The sequence below is a fragment of the Jaculus jaculus genome, chromosome 11 (genome assembly GCF_020740685.1).
Source record: "Jaculus jaculus isolate mJacJac1 chromosome 11, mJacJac1.mat.Y.cur, whole genome shotgun sequence".
NCBI lineage: Eukaryota > Metazoa > Chordata > Mammalia > Rodentia > Dipodidae > Jaculus > Jaculus jaculus.
In genome coordinates, this window is record NC_059112.1 from 25095621 (window position 1) to 25120987 (window position 25367).

General features: G+C 40.3%; 2 protein-coding genes across 2 annotated transcripts in view; one reads left to right on the forward strand and one right to left on the reverse strand.

Annotated features, from left to right (window-relative positions):
• Pds5a (PDS5 cohesin associated factor A) overlaps window positions 1–25367 on the forward strand; it is a 131552-nt gene that overhangs the window by 17198 nt on the left and 88987 nt on the right. Inside the window, exons 3-7 of the mRNA XM_045161407.1 lie at window positions 17523–17726; window positions 19927–20013; window positions 20554–20651; window positions 21700–21826; window positions 24797–24877. Of these exons, the coding sequence (XP_045017342.1) occupies window positions 17523–17726; window positions 19927–20013; window positions 20554–20651; window positions 21700–21826; window positions 24797–24877 (597 nt within the window). The remainder of the gene's footprint in view (window positions 1–17522; window positions 17727–19926; window positions 20014–20553; window positions 20652–21699; window positions 21827–24796; window positions 24878–25367) is intronic.
• Window positions 22221–22541, reverse strand: LOC101596906 (60S ribosomal protein L37-like). Its single transcript, XM_045161408.1, has one exon. The coding sequence runs from the start codon at window positions 22539–22541 to the stop codon at window positions 22248–22250; it is 294 nt and encodes a 97-aa protein (XP_045017343.1). The 3' UTR covers window positions 22221–22247.

A 25367-nucleotide genomic window follows, 5' to 3' on the forward strand; every position in this document is an offset into this window, starting at 1 on the left:
CAAACCCAGTCAGTCACATTTTGAGAGCAAGCACCTTTAACCACTGAGACATCTCTCCAGCTTCTTTTCATTTTTTTGTGGCTATTTCCTTTTTTTTTTTTTTTTATTTGTGGGGGTGGGGAGAGGAAGGGAAGAAGATGGATACACAAGGGCCTTGGCCACCTTTTTGTGTCTGGCTTTAAGTGGGTACTCTGGAATCAAATTTGGGCCATCATGCTTTGCAAGCAATCACTTTTAATCACAGTCATCTCCGGCCTTGTTTTTAAATTTTATTTATTTGAGGGAGAGAGAGAGAAAGAGGCAGGTATAGAGAGTATTGGCACATTAGGACCTCCAGCCACTACAAACAAACTCCAGACGCATGTGCCACCTTGTGCATCTGGCTTATGTGGGTCCTGGGGAGTTGAATCTGGATCCTTTGGTGTTGCAGGCAAACATTTTAACCGTGAAGCCATCTCTCCAGCCTTCTTTTAAAAAATAATCATTTATCTAGAACAAGACTCTACCTCAAAAAAAAACCCCACAAAAATACATTTGACAGGCGGAGAGAAAGAATGAGTGTACCAAGGCCTCCTGCCACTGGAAATGTACTCCAAATACATGTGCCACTTGTGCATGTGGCTCTATGTGGTTATGGGGAAATCAATCTTGGGCCTTAATGGCTTGCAAATAAATGTCTTTGTTTTAAAATTTATTTATTTTGGATGGACCTGGAAAGGATTATATTAAGTGAGGTAACCCAGGCCCAGAAAGCCAAGCACCACATGTTTTCTCTCATATGTGGATCCTAGCTACAGATGATTGGGCTTCTGCATGAGAAGGAAAATACTTGTAGCAGAGGCCAGTAAGTTAAAAAGGAGATATAAAGGGAAGAGAGGGCTGGAGAGATGGCTTAGCGGTTAAGCACTTGCCTGTGAAGCCTAAGGACCCTGGTTCGAGGCTCGTTTCCCCAGGACCCACGTTAGCCAGATGCACAAGGAGGCGCATGCGTCTGGAGTTTGTTTTCAGTGGCTGGAAGCCCTACCATGCCCATTCCCTCTCTTATCTGTCTTTCCCTCTCTCTCTGTCACTTTCAAATAAATAAATAAAAATGAACAAAAAATATTTACAAATAAAAATTTTAAAAAAAGGGAAGAGAAAGGAAGGGAGGAGGGTACTTAATAGGTTGATATTGTATATATGTAAGTACAATGATTGAGATGGGGAGGTAATATGATGGAGAATGGAATTTCAAAGGGGAAAGTGTCGGGGGGGGATTACCATGGGATTTTTTTTATGATCATGGAAAATGTTAATAAAAATTAAAAATAAATAAATAAAATAAAATAAAAATAAAAAATTTAAAAATCCAATAAAAATTTATTTATTTGAGAGTGACAGAGGGAAAGAGGCAGATATATAGAGAGAATGGGCGCGCCAGGGCCTCCTGCCACTGAAAACGAACTCCAGAAGCATGCACCCCCTTGTGCATCTGGCTAACGTGGGTCCTGGGGAATCAAACCAGGGTCCTTAGGCTTTACAGGCAAGCACTTAACTGCAAAGCCATCTCTCCAGCCCACAAACTAATGTCTTTAACCACTGAACCATCTCTCTAGCCCAAGGAAGAACAATTTTTCTTGTAGTATGGTCTTAGGTATAGTTTTGAAATGGGGGATGCTGATCCTTCAATTTCCAGACCTAGGTTCAATGTAAAATGTTAATTTATCATTAGTTCATACCATATGACTTATCTTTTCAGGTTGTGAGGTCTAGTATGTTTTTTAAAGACATGTATTTTTATATTTTATTTTTATTTATTTATTTGAGAGAGACAGAAGAGACAAAGAGGCAGATAGAGAATGGGCACATCCTTCAGGAACTGCAAACAAAGTCCAGATGCATGCACCCCCTTTGCATCTGGCTTATATGGGTCCTGGGAAGTTGAACCTGGGCCCTTTGGCTTTGCAGGTAAATGCCACTTAACCACTAAGCCATCTCTCTAGCCTGGCTTAGTATTTCTTAACTGACACTCTAACAGTTAGCTGACTGTATTTTTACAATAGTGGTTATTGAGTTATAGGTACAAAGAACTACAAGCCTAAGTCCATCATCTAAAAGGTTATCAAGGGAGCTGAGGAAATGGCTCAGCAGTTAAAGTTAGTTGCTTATAAAGCCTGCATGCCCTAGTTCAATTTCCAGTACCTAGGTGAAACAAGTTACAAAAGTGGCCCATGCATCTGGGATTCATATATAATGATAAAAAGTCCTGAACACCTATATTATTCATTCATTCCCCCCCCCAACACACACAAATAATATGTTTAGGGTTTTTTTTGTGTGGGTTGGGATGGGTGTGTGTGGTTAGTGGTTTTAACAGGTAGGGTCTCTCTGTCTCTCTCTCTCTCCCCCCCCTCCCTCCTCCATTTCCTCTCCCTCTCTCTCTCTTTCTATCTCAGGCTGACCTGGAATTCACTGTGTAGTCTCAGGGTGATCTCTTACCTCTGCCTGCTTTGGAGTGCTGTGTGTAAAGGCTTGTGCCACTACAGCCAGCAAGACATGGTCTTTCTATGTAGGCCAACATGGCCTCAACCTCAATATTAACCTGCCCACCTCCGCCCCTAAAGTGCTCGATTATAGACATGTACAACCATGCTCAGCTAAAAAATATTTTATACTTGTTAAAAGTGCTCTTGTAGGGACTGGGTAGATGGCCCAGCATTTAAAGGCACTTGCATGCAAGGCCTGCCACTCAGGTTCAGTTCGTAAGTTATCCATAATGAACTCAAAGGGGCTCATGTATTTGGCATTCATTTGCAGCAGCAAGAGACCCTGGCACACCCAAATAATGTGCCCACACATGCACATGTGCAAAAATTACATTAAAAAGTGGAAAAAAGAAGAGCTCCTGAAGATCTATAGACAGACTTTTTAACAAATATTTTAAAGTATTTTTATAATTTTATTTTTAAATTATATATAGAGAGAAAGAGGCAGGGAGAGAGGGAGACAAAAGGTCATGCCAGGGCCTTCAGCTGCTGCAAACAAACTCCAGACACTTGCACCACCTTGTGCATCTGGCTTATGTTGGTCCTGGAGAATAGAACCTGGGTCCTTTGGCTTTGCAGGTAAGACCCTTAACCACTAAGCCATCCCTCCAGCCCAGGCAGACTATTTTCCTTTTTTTTTTTTTTTTTTTTTTTTTTTTACTATAAAGGCGAAGAAAATTGGTAAGAGATCAGTTGTTATTCCTAAAATCGGGACCTGGAGAGATGGCTTAGCACTTTAGGCCCTCAGGTCGATTTCTGAGGACCCATTTAAGCCAGGCACACAAGGAAGCCCATGCGTCTGGCATTCATTTGCAATAGCTGTAAGTCCTGGTGCTCCCATTCTCTCTCTCTTGCTCTCTCACATAAACAAACAAAATGAATTCCTAAAATTGTTGACATTCTTTTTTTCTAAAATTTTTTTATTGACTGCTTCCATAGATATAAACAATGATGATCATAATCCTGTCCTACCACCCTCTTTTTCCTCTCAAATTCTCCTCCATTGAATCCCTGCTTCTTTCCAACTAGTCTGTCTGTATGTCTGTGTGTGTGTGTGTGTGTGTGTGTGTGTGTGTGTGTGTGTGTAAATTTTTTTGTTTTTTTCATGTAGGGTCTCACTCTGACCCAGGTGGACCTGGAATTCACTGTGTAATCTCAGGGTGGCCTCAAACTCATGGGGATCCTACTACCTCTGCCTCCCGAGTGCTAGGATTAAAGGTGTGTGCTACCACGCTTGGCTTATGTCATTAGCCACTGTAAGGTGATGGATATCAAGGCCATGTTGTGTTTGGAAGATAGTATTGTAAGTACTCCTTCCCTTACTTTGGCTGTCATATTTTTCTCCCCGCCCTCTTCCACAGTGGGCCCTGTGCCTTGGATGGTGTGATAGAGATTTTACGTAGTGCCAGCATTACTTACTAGTACTTTGGTAAATTTTGAGTCTCCCCAGTGGTTAATGCTATTTGACAAGAAGCTTCTCTAACCTAAAGTGACAGTAGCATTAGTATATGAGCATAACCATAAATATTTAGAGAGAATTTTGGTGGGCATAATACATCTGTTTAGCCAGAAAACAGTATTTTCCTTACTAGGTCATAAGACTTCCCCTCCCAAACCATAGATTGCATTAGGATATAGTGTTGTTCTTTTCAAATGTGTTTATTTATTTGCAAGGTGGGGGCTGGGGAAGAGAGAAAATGAGGTATGCCAGTGTCCTCTAGCCAGTGCAGATGAACTCCAAGTACATGTGCCACGTTCTGTATCTGGCTTTACTTGCATACTAGGGAATTGATCCCAGGCCATCAAGGTTTGCAAGCAAGCCCCTTTAATCACTGAGAGTCAACTCTCCAGCCTATGTTATAGGCTTTTTTTTTTTTTTTTTTTTAATTGAAGTCCCAGGCTGGCCTGGAACTCACAGGGAACCTTCTACTATTGCTTCCAGAGTGCTGTGATTAAAGGCATGTGCCATCATGCTCACCTTAGTTTCTTTTTTAAAATTTTTTGTTTATTTTTATTTATTTGAGAGTAACAGACAGAGAAAGAGGCAGAGATAGAGAAAAATGGGTGCGCCAGGGCCTACAGCCACTGCAAACTCCAGATGCATGCGCCCCCTTGTGCATCTGGCTAATGTGGGTCTTCGAGAACCTTGAAATTATACCTTCCGTGATTTTAAACAATATCCCATGGTAATGCCCTCCCTTCCCCCCACTTTTCCCTTTGAAACTCCAGTCTACATCATATCCCCTCCTCCTCTCACAATTAGTCTCTCTTTTATTTATTTTTTTAAATTTTGTTTATTTTTATTTATTTATTTGAGAGTGACAGAGTGTGAAAGAGAGAGAGAGAGAGAATGGGCATGCCAGGGCCTCCAGCCACTGCAAACAAACTCCAGATGTGTGTGCCCCCTTGTGTATCTGGCTAACATGGGTCTTGGGGAATCGAGCCTCGAACTCGGGTCCTTTAGGCTTCACAGGCTAGCACTTAACTGCTAAGCCATCTCTCCAGCCCAGTCTCTCTTTTATTTTGATGTTATGATCTTTTCCTCCTATTACGATGGTGTTGTCAGGCACTGTGAGGTCATGGATATCCAGGCCATTTTGTGTCTGGAGGAACACATTGTAAGAAGCCCTACCCTTCCTTTGGCTCTTACATTCTTTCTTCCACCTCTTCTGCAATGGACCCTGACCCTTGGAAGGTGTGATAGAGATATTACAGTGCTGAGCACTCTTGTTCCTTCTTCTCAACACTGTGATGCCTTCTGAGTCATCTCAAGGTCACTACCATCAGAAAAGAGAAGGTTCTCTACCAAAAGCGAGAGAGTAACCTTAATATAAGGGTATGAACATTAAGAGAAGTGCTTACTGGGCAGTTTGATGAGCATAGTATATATATACATTTAGCCAGGCAGCAGCAGACTTTATACCCCTAGGGGTCATGACTACCCCTGTTGTAGGTTTCCAGTATCAGGGATGTAGTCCCTCCTATGGAGCAGGCCTCCTGTCCAGTTAGAGGACGGTTGGTTTCCACCATGGCAGATGTGCCACTCTTGCACCCGTTGGCTTATTTGGCCTGGCTGACCAAATATAAAGCTTGTAGTGTCCACTGCTGAATATCTGCACTGGTGATTTCTCCCATTGAACTGCATGCAGCATGGCTTTTTCCAGCTTTCTGTCAACTGGTCTATATGGAGGAGGTTTTCAGCTCACTTCCAACAGGATTTCTCAGTGGCCTTGCAGCCCAAGTATGTTTGTGGAGTCTTCAGCAATAGCATTTACCATCTATTCCTGGTGGGAACCCAAGGACCTTGGCAATGGCTTGTAATGGTTTGGAGGCATCAGGGACCTCCCTGGCCAACAACTCGCTGGAAGGTATCCCATCCCTGATTCCACAAATTTTTTACTAACAATCTATGGCTCCTGAGTGTTCCATTGTCCAAAAAAGTAGGTTTTCATATGATATATTTATATCCTCTTAGATTTTGATTAGCCCTCCCTCTTCCTTTTCTATTCTTCTACTTACATACACATAATACCATCCTATTAAATACCCCCCTCCCTTCCTGTCTCTTTTCTAGCTTATTGGCCTTTGCTACTGTGTTTTCTTCCTACTCACACAGGAGTCCAATCATCTGTAGCTAGGATTCACATATGAGAGAGAACATTTAATGTTCTTACAGTATGTTCCCATGATTTTTTTTAAATTTCCCTGATACCTGTTGTGATGGTGCCTTTTTCATCTCTAATTTTATTAATTTGTGTATCTTCTCTCTTTTGGTCAGCGTTTATCAATCTTGTTTATCCTGTCAAAGATCCAACTTTTTTCATTGATTCTTTGGATTTTTTTTTTTTTGATGGTGGTGGTTTGGATTTTTGAGGTACGGTCTCACTCTGTCTAGCTCAAGCTGATTTGGAATTCACTCACTCGGTAGTCTCAAGGTGTCCTCAAATTCATGGTGATTCTCTGCCTCCTGAGTACGGGGATTAAAGGTGTGCACCACCACGCCTGGCTTCCTAATCTTTATTATTTCTTCCCATCTACTGGTTTTCCTTTTCCAAGGCCTTAAGGTGAAGCATTAAGTTGTTTACTTTTGACCTTCCTAATTGCTTAAAAAAATTTTTTTTGTTTATTTTATTTATTTGGGAGCTACAGACAGAGAAAGAGGGAGCCAGAGAGAGAGAGGAAGAGAATGGGCACGCCAGGGCTTCCATCCACTGCAAACAAACTCCAGATGCGTGCGCCCCCTTGTGCATCTGGCTAACATGGGTCCTGGGGAATTGAGCCTCGAACTGGGGACCTTCAGCTTCACAGGCAAGCACTTAACCACTAAGCCATCTCTCCAGCCCGACCTTCCTAATTTCTTAATATTGGCCCTTAAAGCCATAAATTTTTCCCTCTTAGGACTGCCTTCATTGTCTCCCAGAAGTTTGGTGTGTTGTGTTCTCATTATCAATTGACTATGAACTTTTTGATTTCCTCTTGATTTCTTCATTGACCCATTCATTATTTAATAGTGTCTTGTCTAGATTTCATGATTTTGGGAATACTCTGTAGCTTTTCTTGCTATTTACTTGTAGTTTGATCCCATTGTGATCAGATAGATTGCAAGGAATTATTTCAATTTTCCTGTGTGTGTTAAGATTTTCTTTGTGTCTTAATGCATGGTATATTTTAGAGAGTGTTCCACATACTGCTGAAAAGAATGCATTCTGCAGCATTTGGATGAAATGTCCTGTATATATCTGTTAAATCCATTTGTTCTATGACCTCATTTAATCTTCCTTGACATGACCTGTCAATTGATAAGAACGGGGGGGGGGGGTTGAATTCACCCACTACAACTGTGTTTGGTGTTATCTGTGACATTAGTTCTAATAAATATTTGTTTGATGAAATTGGCAGCCCCCATGTTAGGTGTATACATGTTTAGGATTGTAATATCCTCCTATTGGACTATTCCTTTAGTCAACATAAAGTGACCTTCCTTAACTTTCCTGACTAATGTCTGAAGTATATACCATGATAGATATTAAGATAGTGACCCCTGCTTGTAGAAAGGTGAGTTTCTTGAGGCAATAAATTGAAAGATCCTGCTTTTTAACCTAGTCTGCAAACCTAATGTTTTTTGGTTGGGGCATTGATGCCGTTTTTTATTAAGAGTTGTTATTGAAAGGTGTGTATTTATTTTTCCCTTTCTTTTTTTTTTTTTTTTTTTGTTTTATGGTGCTTCCTGATTTTTCGGGGTTTCTTATATGTGTGCTTTTCTTGTTCTTCAGCATGGAGGATCCTTTCAAGTATTTTCTGTTGAGCTTCAAATACTCCCATTAGCTTGCTTTTGTTATAGAATGTCGTTAGTTCTCTGCCTATTTGAATGGATAGCTTTGTTGGGTAAAGTAACCTTGATTGACAGTTGTTATCCTTCAGAACTTGGAATACATCATTTCAAGCCCTTCTGGCTTTGAAAGTTTGTGTTGGGTAATGTGCTGTGAACATGATGGGCTTGCCTTTGTATGGGACTTGATTTTTTTCTCTAACTGCTTTCAATATAGTTTCTTTGGGGGAAGTTTTCTTCTATGATTTTGTTGAAAATGCCTTTGGAGGGCATTTCTTCTCCTTCTACTATACCCTGAATTCTTATGTTAGATCTTTTCATAGTGTCCCAAATATCTTAAGATTCCCATTCATACTTTCCTATTAGTTTGTCTTTCTCTTTGTTGGACTGTATTAGATCTGCTACCTGGTCTTCTAGTTTAGATATTCTGTCCTCTCCTTCATCCATTCTACTGGTGAGATTTTCTTTTCTTTTTTCTTTTTTTTTTTTTTTTTGAGTTTTTTAAAAAATTAACAACTAGCATGATTGTAAACAACATGGTAATACCCTCCCTCCCCCCACTTTCCCCTCTGAAACTCCATTCTCCATCATATCCCCTCCCCCTCTCAATCAGTCTTTTATTTATTTTTTTTTCACTTTCTAAAAATTTTATTATTATTTTGGTTTTCAAGGCAGGGTCTCACTGTAGCTCAGGGTGATCTGGAATTCACTCGGTAGTCTTAGGGTGGCCTCAGATTTACTGTGGTCCACCTGCCTCTGCCTCCCGAGTGCTGGGATTAAAGGTGTGTACCACCCCGCTCAGCTTCGACACTTTTTTCTCGATTTTTGGTTTTTCGAGGTAGGGTCTCACTCTAGCCTAGGCTGACCTGGAATTCACTATGGAGTCTCAGGGTGGCCTCGAACTCACAGCGATCCTCCTACCTCAGCCTTCCGAGTGCTGGGATTAAAGGCGTGCACCACCACGCCCGGCTTTGTTCTTTTCTTTATTATTTCTACTTCCTTATTTATGTCTTGTATTGACCTCCTTATTTCAATAAATTGGTGTTCTGTGTCATCTTTGATTCCTTTGATTTCCTCTTTGATTCCTTGTTTTCTCTTTAATTTCATTGAATGTATTTATAATCATTCTTTTGAAATCTTTCTCAGGCATTTCCTCTAAATCAGTCTCACTGGAGGTCATTTCTGATGTATTAATAAGTTTTGGTGGGTTTATATTGTTTTGATTTTTTTGTGTTTCTTGTGTTATAATGGACATATTTTTGCATCTTAAGTTAATTTAATGCTTGGATTTTTTAATTAGCTGATTTATTATTACATTTATTATTAAATGTATCAATCAATCTGTCAGCTATTTATTTATTTATTTGTTGATTTGAAAGAAGCATAGAGAGAACAAATGGGTGCACCAGGACCTTCAGCAGCTGGAAACGAACTCCATACACATGCACCACCTTGTACATCTGGCTTACGTGAGTTCTGCGGAGTTAAAACTCTTTAGCTTTGCAGACAAGTGCCTTAACTAACTGCTAAGCCGTTTCTCCAGTCCGTTTATTCTCTTTTTGTATCTTTCTCTTTCTACCTCTTTATATCTTTCAAATAAAAAATAGTTAAAGAAAAGTATATAAATAGAGGCAAAAAATTGAAAGACATTCTTTTTTATTATTAACAACTTCCATGATTGTAAACAATATCCCATGGTAATGCCCTCCCTCCCCACACTTTCCCTTTGAAACTCCATGCTACATCATATCCCCTCCTCCTCTCAATCGGTCTCTCTTTTCTTTTTGATGTCATGGTAATGCCCTCCCTTCCCCGACTTTCCCCTTTGAAATTCCTCTCTCCATCATATCCCCTCCTCCTCTTAATCAGTCTCTCTTTTCTTTTTGATGTCATGATCTTTTCCTCCTATTATGATGGTCTTGTATAGGTAGTGTCAGGCACTGTGAAGTCATGTATATCCAGGCCATTTTTGTGAGGGAGCACATTGTAAGGAGTCCTATTATTTACCAAGAAAACACATGGGGGGCAGTCACGAGAGATGGCTCCATAGTTGAGCTTGCAAAGCCTAATGACCTGGGTTTGAGTCTTCCGTACATATGTAAAGCCAGATGCTCAAAGTGATGCATTTGTTTGGAGTTTGTTTGCAGTGGCTAAAGGCCCTGGTACACCATTCTCTCACTCTGTCTCTTCTTGCAAACAAACAAATAAAATGTTACAAGAAATTATATGATGTGGAAGAGATGGACTCAGAAGTTAAGGTGCTGGCTGCAAAAGCTTGATGACCTGAGCTCAATTCCCCAGTACCCACGAAAAAGTCAGATGCACAAAGGGGTGCATGCACGTGGAGTTTGTTTGCAGAGGTGTGAGATCCTGGCATGCCCATTCTCTGACTTTCTTCTTGCTCTTTCTCTGCTTGCAAATATATTAAAATATATATATTCTTCAAAAAGAAAATTTATGTCTGACAAAATAAGTACATGGAAAGATACTTTTTTTTTTAAATTTTTTGTTCATCTTTATGTATTTAAGAGTGACAGAGAGAGAGGCAGATAGAGAGAATGGGTGCGCCAGGGCCTCCAGCCACTGCAAACGAACTCCAGGCACGTATGCCCCCTTGTGCATCTGGCTAATGTGGGTCCTGGGGAATCAAGCCTTGAGCCGGGCTTCACAGGCAAGTGCTTAACCGCTAAGCCATCTCTCCAGCCCCAGAAAGATACTTTTGTGTTAAATTTATTAGTGATTGGGAAAAGTACTAATTAAAACCACCGTGAAATACCACTGCACAGCTGCTGGAGTAGCTTTCAGACAAACATAAAATCTAGAGTTGAGCATGGTAGCACACCCTTTTAATCCCAACACTCAGGAGGCAGATGTTAAAGTATAACTGTGAGTTCGAGGCCACCGTAAGACTACATATGAATTCCAGGACAACCTGGGCTAGAATGAGACCCTACCTCGGTGGTACAAAACAAAAACATAAAGTCTAAATAAATACCCTGGAAGGTTGCTGAGCACCTCCAGTTCTCATGGTCATGTAATTGGGAATCAGAATTATACAGTTACATAGACATTGAGCATTTATTTGAGAGAACAAGAGAGGGAGAGAGAGAGAGAATGAGAATATCACACCAGGTCCTCCAGCCACTGAAGAGGAACTCCATCCAGACTCATACACCAACTTGAGCATCTGGCTTACGAATGGGTCCTCAGGAATCAAACTGAGGTTCTTTGACCTTGCAGGCAGACACCTTAACCACTAAGCCATCTCTCCAGCCCCTAACTTATATGTAGAGGTTTTAAAACATTCAAATTTATCTGTTGGGTACACACCTATAATCTTAGCACTTGAACACTTGAAAGTTTGAGGCCAGCCTTGGCTATATACCAAGTTCTAAGCCACCCAGAGCTTTATAGTGAGGCCCTGATTGAATCAAATCATTGAACGGTCTGTACATAAAATATTTATAATGGTTCAATTCAAAATTGTCAAAAGTAACAAAGAGTTTACTACTTGGCCAATAAGTCTTTAAAATTCCTGCCGGGTGTTGTGACCCATTCCATTAATCCCAACACTTAAAATCATACAAAGTAATGTATGGTTGTTCATTTGAGACAGGGGTTCATGTAGCCTAGTCTGATCTTGAAAATACTTTGTAGCTGAGGCTGTCGTTGAACTCCTGATGTTCCTGACATAGCCTGTCAAGTGCTGGAATTACAGGTGTAGGCCACTGTGTGCTCAGCTGTAATTTTCAGGATCTATGGTATGTTTTTGTTTTTTCCAGGTAGAGTTTCACTGTGGCCCAGGCTGACTTGGAATTCACTATGTAGTCTCAGGTTGGCCTTGAATTCACAGTGATCCTCCTACCTCTGCCTTCCACCCCAGCTTTTTTTTTTTTTTTTTTTAAGACAGCCAGGTTGCTTGAACTGGAAGTGAGCTTCCTGCTACAACCTCCATGGTGCAGACATTACAGGAATACAGTACCTTGCACATCTATACAGTTTTCTCTATTGATAAAGTTAGATGCCTGCCTTTTGGAAATATTGTCAGAAGTAAATGGGATAAAAATCTAGAGAGATGGTTTATTGTATAAGGCTTGCCTGCAAATCCAAAGGATCCAGGTCTGATTCTCCAAGGACCCACATTAGTCAGAAGCACAAGGGGCACATATGTCTAGAGTTCCTTTGCAATGGCTGGAGTCTCTCTCTCCCTCTGTCTCTCTCACACACAAATAAATAAAAATAAAATACTATTTTTTTTTTAATGTAGAGTAGATCCGGGCATGGTGGCACATGCCTTTAATCCTAGCACTTGGGAGGCAGAAGCAGGAGGATCGCAGCGAGTTAGAAGTCACCCTGAGTCTACATAGTGAATTCCAGGTCAGCCCGAGCTATTAAGATCCTATCTTGGAAAAAAAAAGTCTAGGGAAGAGAAAACTAGCATGATAGGTAGGAGCACATGTTTAAAACACTAGTTAGGTTTCAGTTGTATGAAATAGTATTGTACAGTCTTTTTTTTTTTTTTTTTTAAGCAGAAAAGGATTTAATACCAACTATTTAATTCTTTCAGAGTGCTGTGGAAAGGTTATAAGAACTTCCTCAATCCAGGTTTGTAGAACTAGACACTTAGAGTGTTTCCTTCTGATAGCTAGTCTAGGTAGGAGAGCTTCCTCCTGTGCCCTAATGAGAAGGATGAAGAAATGAGGAAGACACTGTAGAGGTCCTTTTTCTTTTTCTCACCCATCTTCTTTTTTTCTCTTCCTGAGATTGAGTGTGCAGCCTTGTCATTCTAGGCAGGTGCTCTGCAACTGAGCTACATCCCAAGAACATTGGGAAACTCTTCACTTGGGACATGCTGTGTATATTAACTGTAATTTGATTGTGAAATAACCAATCTCATTTCACTATGGAGCATCATTCACATACTTAGTGATTAGTGCCCAGCACAAAATGACACAGATCTCTTCTCTGACTTCTCAAAACTGGCAACTAGTCAGTGGAAAGCTACTTTGTGCTCATGAGCTTACACACAAACCTCCACTGGTCAGTGGGAAACAACAGAAGCAGCAGCAACACAATCTCCTACACTTCCACTTTCCAGTCTTGAATAAGTCCTTCTGGTTGGCCAAGCCAGAATTACTGCTATAGATTTTAGGTTTCCAACCTTAACCCAAACAGGCATATAAGAATGGAGGAGTGAGGCTGGAGAGATGGGTTCGGGTAAGGCACTTGGCCTGCAAAGCCAAAGTACATAGGTTTGATTGCTCAGGACCCCAGTGCAAGCAAGATGCACAAGGAGGACATGTATCTGCAGTTCATTTGCAGTGGCTGGAGGCCCTAGTGTACCCATTCTCTTTCTACCCCCCCCCGTGTGTGTGTGTGTGTGTGTGTGTGTGTGTGTGTGTGTGTGTGTATGCATATGCTTCTTTCTCTCTCTCTAATAAATAAAAATTGAAAAAGAAAGGAAGAATGTAGTTTCAGTTAACTGATTCTACATGGTAAAACAAAGCCCAGTAGCTTAACATATTTTTGGTATGTTCATGTGTGTACAGGTACATATGAATGTGTGCACAAGTATGTGGAACCCAGAGGACACCCCCAGGTGCTATTCTTCAAGCACCATCAATGTTCTTTGAGACAGTCTTCTCACTGACCTAGAACTCGGCAAGTATGCTGGACTGGTTGGCTAAGTGAGCCACAAGGGTCCATCCAGTAGTGAGATTACAGATGTGCACTGCCATATCCAGGTTTTTGTTATTTTGTTTTGCTTTGGTCTGGCTTTTTTTTTTTTAGGTAGGGTCTTGCTGTAACCCAGGCTGACCTAAAAATTCACTATGTGGTCTCAAGGTGATCTGCACACCTCTGCTTGCAAAGTGCTGTGTTTAAAGGCATTCACCACCATAGCTTCTTTTTTTTTTTTTAGCTTTTTTAACATGCATTCTTGGTCTGGCTGTGCTGTTTCCTCATCCCTACTTAAAATATTTCTCACATTTTTGGGGAGGAGTGGGTAGGTGGTCCTTTTAAAAAATATTTATTTATTTATTTGAGGGAGAGAATGGGTGCACCAGGGCCTCCTGCCACTGCAAAGGAACTCCAGATGCATGCGCCCCCTTGTGCATCTGGCTTATGTGGGTCCTGGAGAACAGAACTGTATCCTTTGGCTTTGCAGGTAAACGCCTTAACCGCTAAGCCATCTTTCCAGCCCTAGGGGTTCTTTTTGAGATAGTCTTGCCTTGAACTTGTGGCAGCCTTCTTGCTTCAGCCACAAGTGCTGTGATTACCGGCATTAGTTACCATGGTTAGTTAGTAATCACAATACCTCCTCCTCTCTTCTATTAAGGCTTTGCACATGCTAGACAAGTACTGTACCTTTGAGCTATTTCTCCAGCCCACTCAAGAGTTTTCTAAGTCTTTCTGCTGCATTTAGGTTCTTAGTAGCCAAATTTAGATGGATACTCATGTAGGCCACCCTCTTTTCATTTATATAGTCTTTGTGAAGGCTTTGTGATATGACTTTGTCATCTATAGATGTGTTAGGCTACATTCACAGATACCCTTGAGAGCAAACACCCTGCAGGTTACAAGTTGGACATGCCTGGTGATGTGATGACTCATATTCCAGGCTTCTTTTTCTTGTATAGTCTGGGCTTTTAACAGGACCAGGATTTGGGATCTCATAGGGAGCATTGCATTTTCAGTGTGCCATTACTTACAAGGCCTTAAGAGGTTACCTAATGTCCCTTGTATCAAAATAAGTCATTTGGACAAACTAGGCTAATGGTGGAAGACGATTACATTAGCTATAAATAATAAGAGGAATTGTATGGTAGTTACCTTCAAGATTGCCCCAGAACAATCCTTCCTTTTTTTCGTGTGTGTGTGTGTGTGTGTGTGTGCATGCATGCATGCATGCACAATCCTTCCGTTTTAAAAAATATTTATTTTTTGGGCTGGAGAGATGGCTTAGCAGTTAAGTGCTTGTCTGTGAAGCCTAAGGACCCCCGTTCAAGGCTCGTTTCCCCAGGACCCACATTAGCCATATGCACAAGGGGCCGCACGCGTCTGGAGTTCTTTTGTAGTGGCTGGAGGCCCTGGTGTGCCCATTCTCTCTCTCTCTCTCTCTCTCTCTCTCTCTCTCCCTCTTTTCTCTCTGTCTGTCATTTTCAAATAAATAAAAATAAATATTACTATTTTTTTTCTTTTGTTTTGGTTTTCTGAGGTAGGGTCTCACTCTAGCCCAGGCTGACCTGGAATTCACTATGGAGTCTCAGGGTGGCCTTGAACTCACGGCCATCCTCCTACCTCTGCCTCCCGAGTGCTGGGATTAAAGGCGTGCACCACCACGCCCGGCTTATTTATTTATTTTTATTTTTTTTTTTGGTAGGGCCTCACTCTAGCTGACCTGGAATGCCCTATGTAGTCTGAGGGTGGCCTTGAACTCATGGCAATCCTCCTACCTCTGCCTCCCAAGTGCTGGGATTAAAGGTGTGTGCCACCACCACGCTCAGCTTTTCTTTTTATTTTTGAGAGAGAATGGGTGCACCAGGGTCTTTCCGGTGCTATGAATGAACTCCAGGCACGTGCATCCACCCCTTGTGTGCATGTGTGACATTGCACATTTGCATCACTGTGCATCTGGCTGTGTGGGACCTGGAGATTCGAACATGAGTTCTTAGACTTTGCAGGCAAGCGCCTTAACTGCTAAGCCATCACTCCTAACATTAAAAAAAATTATTTTTGTTTATGTATATGCCCTCAATTTTACTTATAGCAGTAAAGAAAGATATGGTGCTGGCTCAGTAGTTAAAGGTACTTGCTTTAAAAGCCAGGTTCAATTTCCCAGTGAGAATCCAGATGTTCAAAGTATGTGTCTAGAGTTCTTTTGCAGTGACCAAGAGGCCCTGACACCCCTATACTCACTTTCTCTGTTTGCCTTTTTCTGTTGAGAGCTGGGAGATAGCTCAGTGGATCTAGTGTTCGACACACAACTGTGAGGTCCTGAGTTTAATTCCCACAACCCACATAAAGCTGGATATGGCAGAGTACTTCTGTGGTAAGATGGGTGATGGAGAACAGAGAATCCCCAGAGCTCACAGGCTAGGTAGCCAGTTACAAACAACAAAAGACCTTTTTCAAACAATGTGGAAGGTAAGGATTAACACTCTAGATTGTCCTGATCTCCTAGTATACATGTTCCTGCACTCAAACACAGTGATTTTTATAAGTAGAAATGAGGACTGGACAGGTCACTGAGGATTTAAGAATTCTTGCAGTTCAAGAATGAGGACCTGCATTCAATTTCTAGCACCCACAGAAAAAGTAGGGCATGGTTATGCATGCCTTTAACCCCAGCACTTAGGGGAGTGGAAACAGGAGAATCCCTGGTGGCTCCCTGCTCAGCTAGTCTAACTAGAAAAATATTAGCTCCAGGTTCAGTAAGAGTCTCTGGAAAATAAGTCAAAAGAGCAATAGATGAGGAAACCTGACATCCCCTTCTGGCCCCCACATGTGTGTGCCCAGGCCACAAGCATCTGCACATACATGTATATTACATGCATATACCTCACATAAGAACTATAGCTATAGGATAAGGAAATGGCATGTCAACTATTTGAGGATCCAGAGAAGAGGTAAAGAATTTGAGATATGTCCTAGAAACATAGCAATATCTCATACTGATTAATCAATTCTATAAAATCATGAGTTTTTAAATTCTTTTTTTAAAAAAAATTTGTGTGTGCGCCCATATGTGATTGTCAGTTGCATACATCCATGCTGAGGCCAGAGGAGACTCTCAGTTGTCCTTCTTTCACTCATCCATGTGTTCATTGGTTTAAAATTAAGTCTCTCACTAAACTTGGAGCTACTGTTTTTGTTTTTGTTTTTGTTCTTTTCCTCAGTCAGATTGGCTGACCAGCAAGCTCCAGTGATTCTCCAGTCTCCACTCCCCTAGGACATGGCTTACTAGGGTGTATAGCCACATCCAGCCGTTTGGGTGGGTGCTGAGGGATCAAACTGAGGGTAAATCAGACCCTCATGCTTGGTTGATAAGTATTTTTATCCACTGAGCCATTTTGTTGAAAAATCAAGTTCTTACCTTACTGAATGTGGTGGTGTATGCCTTTAATCCCAGACCTGGGGAGGCATAGGTAGGAGGATCACTGTGAGTTTGAGACCATCGTGAGACTGACTAGTGAATTCCAGGTCAGTCTGGGCTAGAGTGAGACTCTGCCTTGAAAATTGAAAGAAAAAACAAACATCTCAAGTCTTGGCCAGATATCGTGGCACATGTCTTCATAATCCCAATACTTGGGAGGATAGCAGTGAGTTTGAGGACAGCCTGGGCCTACAGAGAGATTTCTGGTCACCCAGGGATAGAGTAAGACCCTGCCAACTCCTCCTCCTACCTTGGCCTCCTCATTGCTGGGATTAAAGGTATGCAACACTATGCCCAACAGTACTTGTTTTTATAGGGTTCTTTGTGACCATACCTCTCATGCTCACAAGGTCCTTTTCTTTTCTGTGTATGTGCTTATTAGTAGGGTTGAGCCTAAGGCCTTGTACTCTTCCACTGAAATCCATGCCTACCTCTTTTTCCTAATTTGGGGTTGGGATAAGAGGCATCGCCCACTGATGAGTTGACTATATTATGTTTTTACATGTTTTTACAGATGGTAGTAAAAACCTTCATGGATATGGATCAGGACTCAGAAGATGAAAAGCAGCAATATCTTCCACTAGCCTTGCACCTTGCATCTGAATTCTTTCTCAGGAACCCTAACAAAGATGTGCGCCTCCTTGTTGCATGCTGTTTGGCTGACATATTTCGAATCTATGCCCCAGAAGCTCCATATACTTCCCATGATAAACTGAAGGTAAATAGAATATTTACCACATCTTTTACTTTTATTAATAGCTTATTCCATAAGCAGAAGCTTCATAATGACATTTTAGTATTTATTAATTATCTATAAGAATTAGTGATGATTTGATGACATTCTGAAAGGTGAAGATCATGACTTATTTTTGTCTGCTTATATTTAACCTTCAGGCCAGTCCCTCACAAAACCCAGATGGCTATACAGAAGTGAGCAAATTATTCAACATGCAAAACTCTATACCCATCTTTTATTTATTTATGAACATTTTTTAAATTTTTATTTATTTATTTATTTGAGAGCGACAGACACAGAGAGAAAGACAGATAGAGGGAGAGAGAGAGAATGGGTGCGCCAGGGCTTCCAGCCTCTGCAAACGAACTCCAGATGCGTGCGCCCCCTTGTGCATCTGGCTAACGTAGGACCTGGGGAACCAAGCCTCGAACCGGGGTCCTTAGGCTTCACAGGCAAGCGCTTAACCGCTAAGCCATCTCTCCAGCCCAATATACCCATCTTTTAAATTGATCACTTGAGTTGATTTTCTATTATTCTATTATTGTTACTTGCTGAAGTTATATGATGGGTTTGTTTTTTGTTGTTTTTTTGTTTGTTTGTTTGTTTGTTTTTTGTTGTTTTTTTATTTGTTGTTTTTTAAGGTAGGGTCTCACTCTAGCCCAGGCTGACCTGGAATTCACTGTGTAGTCTCAGGGTGGCCTCGAACTCACCACGATCCCCCTACCTCTGCCTCCTGAGTGCTGGGATTAAAGGCGTACACCACCACACCCGGCAAATCACTCAGCTTTTTCAAAGTGATCATAGTTATTCACCATGATGCAAGATGAAGATCAGGAACTGGGAGCTCTATAGTAGAAAAGAAAACATTAGGTATAGATTATTAATCTCAAGTATTTAGTAGGAGTGACAGTCTTTTGTTTTTGCTTCCAAAACAATTTCTTTTCTCATTTTAAATAATGGACTGGGTCTACACAACAGCATTCAGCCAAAAGAATTTTTTACTTACTATATCTATTTGAGAGAGGGAGAAAGATAGGGGGGACAGAGAGAAAGTGAGTAGGGTGCAGGGCCTCCTGCCACTACAAATGATGCATTCACCACTTTGTGTATCTGGCTGACATGGATACTGGGGAACCAAACTCGGGTGGTTCAGCTTTGCAGGAAAGTACCTTAACTGCTGAGCCACCTCTCCAGACTGAAAATCTTTTTTAAAAATATTTACTTATTTTTGTAATTTGCTTATTTGGGAACTTGTTTGGAGGTTCTAGTTTGCAGGGAAGTGCAGCTACTCGTATACTCTTCACCGAAGACTGGTCCTCTATTTGGGAAAGGTCGTCATCTTTGACCGAGCGTGCAGCTTCAGGAGAGACATACATGGAGTGATGAGCCATATCAGCCGAATCAGCACTGGCAATTGATCTGTGGGGTGTGACAGATGTCACAGCCAGATCACCCTCATGTCCTTATTTATTTGAGAAAAAAGACAGAGAGAATGGGCATGCCAGGGCCTTTAGCCACTGCAAATGAACTCTAGACATATGTGGCACTTTGTGCATGTGGCCTTATGTGGGTACTGTGGAATCAAACTTGGGACTTTAGGCTTTGCAGGCAAGTACCTTAACTGCTGAGTCATCTCTCTACCCCCACCTTTTTCTTTTCTTTTTTTCTTTTTCAAGGTAGAGTCTCACTCTAGCCCAGGCTGACCTTGAACTCACAGCAATCCTTCTCAGCCTCTCTAGTATTGGGAATAAAGGTGTGCACTATAACCCTTGGTCTGAGTATTTATTAATTAATTTACTTATTTTACTTATTTGTGAGAGAAACAGGCAGGGGGTGAGAGAGAGGGAAAGAAAGAAAAAGAATATGGGCATGTCAGGACCACTAGCCATTGTAAACTGTAAATGAACTCCAGACATATGCACTATTTTGTGTATCTGGCTTATGGGGGTACTAGAGAAAGGATCCTGAGTCCTTTGGCTTTGCAGGCATGTTCTTTAGCTGCTAAGCCATCTCTCCAGCCCCCTGAGAATTTAATTGACCAGTTTACGCACATACATATGTACACACAGACACATACCTGGGAGAGGGAGAGGGAAAGGATGAGGCAGGCAGACTCTGTGTTAAGAAAAAATGGTGTCATTTTGTCTAAATTAACACAATTTATTATTTATTTTTTTAACAGGACATATTTCTGTTTATTACCCGACAATTAAAAGGTTTGGAGGATACAAAGAGTCCACAGTTTAATAGATACTTTTATTTATTAGAGGTAAAAAGATAATACTTTACTGCATTTGATTTAGTGGTAGATTCCTTGTTGTAATTTCATAATATAAAACCTTTTTAAATTTATACAAAACTCAATATTTAATAAATTTTCTTACATTTTATATTGTATTTTTATGGCTTCTTACATCTTTATAAATACACTGTACAAGAAAAAAGAAATGATTTGAATCTCTAGACTTGACTAACTTTATTTTTAATTTAAAAATGGATTTTTACTGTTCTTTAATTTTGTATAATTATATATATGTGCATTTGTAATAAACATTACTTAGCATTTTTCAATTTGAGAAAGCTGGTGTTTTTAAAGGTTAGAGTGACCAATTTAAGCTTGTAATTTTAAAACAAGGGCCTTTAACTGCTGAGCCCTCTGTCCAGCCCAAATGTTTATAAGTTTATATTGAGCCTTTACCAGGGTTAATTTAAGAGTCCTAGTTCTAAAAATTAAATTTTACTAGTGTAATTTTGTGTAACTATTCTGTACTTGTTTGATTAAATAATTCTTTTTATTTGTTCCTTTAAGAATTTAGCTTGGGTTAAATCATACAACATCTGCTTTGAGTTGGAAGATTGCAATGAAATTTTTATTCAGCTTTTTAGGACTCTCTTCTCAGTGATCAAGTAAGTTTTTTAAGCTTGTCTTTTTCTTAATGTGTATATTGATTGAAGTGTTATATTCTCTAATGTAGACTAAAACTGTACAGATTTATGAGGAGTTGTTTTGCTTAGAAACCTCAATACACAGAGGAAATGAATAAAAATTTTGTTGTGTGTTATCCTTATTATACTAATGCTTTAATTTTTAATTAGTTAATTAAATAATTTAGGGTTGGTTTTTTAAAATTTGTTTATTTTCAGATAGAGTGTCTTATTTTGTATCCCTGGTGGGCCAGGAACTTATTATGTAGCCAGGGTCGTCTCATAGCAATCCTGCTGCCTCAACCTACAAGTACTAAGATTATGAACATCTGCCACCATTCCATGCTTTATACTACCTCTTTGAATTTATGGTACAGATTTATTATTGACTATTATGTGTTCCATGTGCTAGTTAATAGAGGCTCTATAATATTTGAGAATCATAAAGCAGAATTCTTGTTTTGAATATACTTAGGTAATGGACACAACAACGTATAGTAGTAAAGCAAATGAGATGACACTTTCAACAACAAAGTACTAATTTAAGGCAAAGATCATAGTATTCTATCAACATTAGTTCTAAGAGGTATAACTTCTGTTTTGGAGCTAGGGTTTGTTGCTATTTTGTAAAGTAGTGTTGGGGATTGAAACTAGAGCCTCACATTCTAGGCAAACACTCTCCCACTTGGTTATGACCCTGACCCAACCATAAACATAAATTAGCTTTTCATGGAAATAAGGAAACTAAAGCAGGGAGAATCAGCTTGTCCGATGACAAATTACAGGACAGTCCAAACTAATTTTCAGTTTTCATGGCTTCTAGCCACTGCAAAGGAAGTCTAGATGCATGTGCAACTTTGTGCATCTGGCTTCACATGGGTACTGGGGAATCAAACCTGGGTTCTTGAGCTTTGCAGGCAAGTGCCTTAACTGCTAAACCATCTCTTCAGCCCAATAAATCTTGTTAAGAAGCTTACTGGGTTTGTTGCCCTTTATGTCTTATTTTTTATTATTATTGTTCTTTTTTTAGTAATAGCCACAATAAGAAGGTACAAATGCACATGTTAGACTTGATGAGTTCTATCATCATGGAAGGTGATGGGGTTACTCAAGAATTACTGGATTCCATTCTTATTAACCTTATACCTGCACATAAGGTACGTATAACATGAAGATATGAAAGGTTAATACTTATTTTTATTTGAGAGACAGAAAAGAGAATGGGTGCTCCAGGGCCTCCAGCCACTGTAAACAAACTCCAGATGCATGTACCACCTTGTACATTTGGCTTATGTGGATCCTGGGGAATCAAGCCTGGGTCATTAGGCTTTGCAGGCAAACACTATAACCACTAAACCTCTCTAAGGCCATCTCTCCAGCCCCAAAGGTTAATATTTAAAGGTAGTGCTACATAAACAAATGATTGGCTATTTTGGACTATTTGCAATCCTATATGATAATTCCTACTATGACTCTTTAGGATAAAACACACAAGGGTTTTTTTTGTTTTTTGTTGTTGTTGTTGTTGTTTTTGTTTTTTCAAACCAGAGCATTTATTATGACTGACAGACAAAATTCTTAAGATGAGCTGGATGCTGCAACAGCTGCCTGCTTGGGTTTAGGTGTTGTTCCTTCACAGAATCCATGCCTGAATCTCCGAAAGACAATTTTTAGGTGCCTCATTCGTCCAGTTCCGGTAGTGTTTCGCCTCTTAGCCTTGGCACTCCAGTTATACTTTCTCTTGCGCTTGGCAGGGTAGCCACACTTGCCGCAAGTCGACTTCTGAAGGTGGCAGGCCTTCGAGCCACAGCGCCGGCACAGGGTGTGCGTCTTACTGCGACGCTTTCCAAACGACGACGTGCCCTTCGTCATCTTGCTTCTGCCACCGGGACCAAAGAGCACTCAAGTGTTTAATAAATACTTCCAGCTTTTATTTTTAGAAGATAAACTGATAGGCGTATTTCATAGTATTTCCATTTACTTAAGGACTACTTGTTTCATGAAAGCTAGTATTATTTTGTATTCCCACTCATAATGAATCTAAGAATTATTAGGGTATAGGTTTTTTGTTGTTGTAGGCTTTGTTTAGAAAGGAAATACGTTGTTTTCATTCTGTAGTAACAAGAGTTGTGTGATTGCATCTGAAACTATGACAACTCCCCCATGCACCCTATCTCAATATTTACTATATGTTCTTTACATAACAAGGTTGCCAAGGGAGCTGGGGCACTAAATGCCCTGGCTTGCCCATTCTCTCTCTGTGTTCCCCATCTCTTCCCCCTGCCCAGAAATAAATAATAATTATTTAAAATTCTGGAAGATGTGGTGGGCTTCTGTATTTCAGTTCATGAACAGTGGCAAACAGAATCTGCATCAAACAAGTGAAAGACAAAGACCTACCTGAAAAATTGTCCGTTGACCTACACATATATACACACCAAATAAATTAATTAAATGTCATAGTTTGCTGACCACTGGTCTTTAGTGGAGGGTTTTTTAGCCTCATTTTCAGAGCTGGAAGATAATCTCAGTTCACAACTTGATAGTATAGCGATCTTAATGGGTGTTCTTTAAAACAACAACAAAAAAATTTTTATCCCCTAAAGGGACTGCAGAAGTGACTCAGTAGGTAAAAACCATGAGTTAGATCCCCAGAACCCATATAAAGTCACTAATGAGATGGAGGTAGTATAGGAAATTACTGGGAAACTCAAGGGCAGGCGAGCTTGTCAGGCTACAGTGATATACGAGATGAAGGTGAGGCCTCACAGCCCAGGTTGTCCACTCCACATAAGGACTGTGGTCATATACATGTATGTCCACCCTTCTTCCCTCCTCCATCCCTCCCTTTCTCTCTCTCTCTCTCTCTCTCTCTCTCACACACACACACACACACAAGTACAGATTTTTTTTCATTAATTTTTTAATTTTTATTAACATTTTCCATGATTATCAAAAAATATCTCATGGTAATTCCCTCCCTCCCCCGGACCAGATTTTTTTTTTTTTTTTTTTTGAGGTAGTGTCTCACTCTAGTCCAGGCTGACCTGAACTTGACTATATAGTCTTAGGGTACCTCAAAGTCACCACGCCTAAACCATATCAGTTTTATATGTTGGTTCTGGGAATTAAAACTTTTGGTTTGTCCCATGCCCTATTGTTTAATAGGGAATGCTCTTAACACCTTAGCCATCTTACTAGCCTCCCCAAAAATCTTAATACCTTTTATAAATCAAATAATATGTCACTCACAGTCTGAGAGCCTTCAGTGTTTTACTGTGCACTGGGGCTTAAGGGAGCATGCATTCATATTTCAAAATACAATTTGGGCTGAGGAGATGGCTCAGTAGTTAAAGGTGATTCTTGCAAGCCTGATGGTCTGGGTTTAATTCCCCAATACCTAGGTAATGCCAGATGCACAAAGTGGTGGTCACATGCATCTGGAGTTTGTTTTCAGTGGATAAAAGCCCTTGTGTGCCTCTGAGTGTGTGAAATTGTAAAAATACAATTGAGGCTGGGAGTAGTGATGCACATCTTTAACCCCAGCATTCAGGAGGCTGAGGTTGAAGGATCACCTTGAATTTGAGGCGAGCCTGGGCTGCAGTGAGACCCTACCTTGAAAATGAAGCAAAGCTAGGCATAGTGGTCCATGCCTTTAATCCCAGGATTAAAGGATACATGTGTATGACAGTTCATGTTAGTTAACATACAAACTGAAAAAGCCTTGTCTGTTTCTGTGTAACTGTTAACATAGGGTTGGACTTTTGCTGACCTAATGGTTTTAGTGTTTTGTTTTGCTTTGGTTTTTCGAGGCAGGGTTTTACTCTAGCTCAGGCTGAAGTCTCAGAGTGGCCTTGAACTCACTGCAATCCACCTACCTCTGCCTCCCAGGTGCTGGGATTAAAGGGGTGGGCCACCATGCCCAGCTCTAGCTTTGACTTATTAAGTACAATTGGCAACTTCTGCATTTAAGACCAGTTGACCAGAGGATATGGTAAAACAATTGGAATTTAGTGATTTTTTTTAATTTCATATTTTAATAGTTTGAAAACTGTAGTGTACAGATGATTCTGTCTCAAGTTAACTAATTTATAATTTTACATGCTTTGCATGTTTTTGTTTTTCAGAATTTAAATAAACAGTCCTTCGACCTTGCAAAAGTCCTGTTGAAAAGGACAGTCCAGACCATTGAGGCTTGCATTGCCAATGTATGTATTTGTTTACATTTATTTGTAAATCATAATCCTTAAGCCATTTTTTGAATTTATTAGAATTTGAATTTATTAGAACTAGTCTCATGTAGATGGGTCTCATAAGCAATTTTATTAGAGCAAATTTAAAAACTTTAATGTGAATATGGTCAAAATAAAAGAAATGTATAATTTCATAAGCATCATTGCTGTGAAACCCTTGTGTTTCTTCCTCGTAATGTATAAGTACCGTTTTTTAAAAATAAAACTTCATTGGGCTCTGGAGATAGGGCTCAGCAGTTAAGGTGCTTGCCTGAATTCTCATTGATGTGCTTCCCCAGTACCCACATAAAGCCAGACGCACATAGTGGCACATGCATCTGGAGTTCGTTTACAGTGGCTAGAGGCTCCAATATGCCTATTTTCTCTCTCCTGTTTCTCTCTGCTTGCAAATAAAAAATTTTTAAAAGCTTCATTGAATTCAACTCTTTTTTCCTAAAAATGCAAT

What these genes read in the sequence shown, in the direction of transcription:
- LOC101596906 (XM_045161408.1), bottom strand. Translation starts at nt 22,541, where the DNA reads ATGACGAAGGGCACGTCGTCGTTTGGAAAGCGTCGCAGTAAGACGCAC.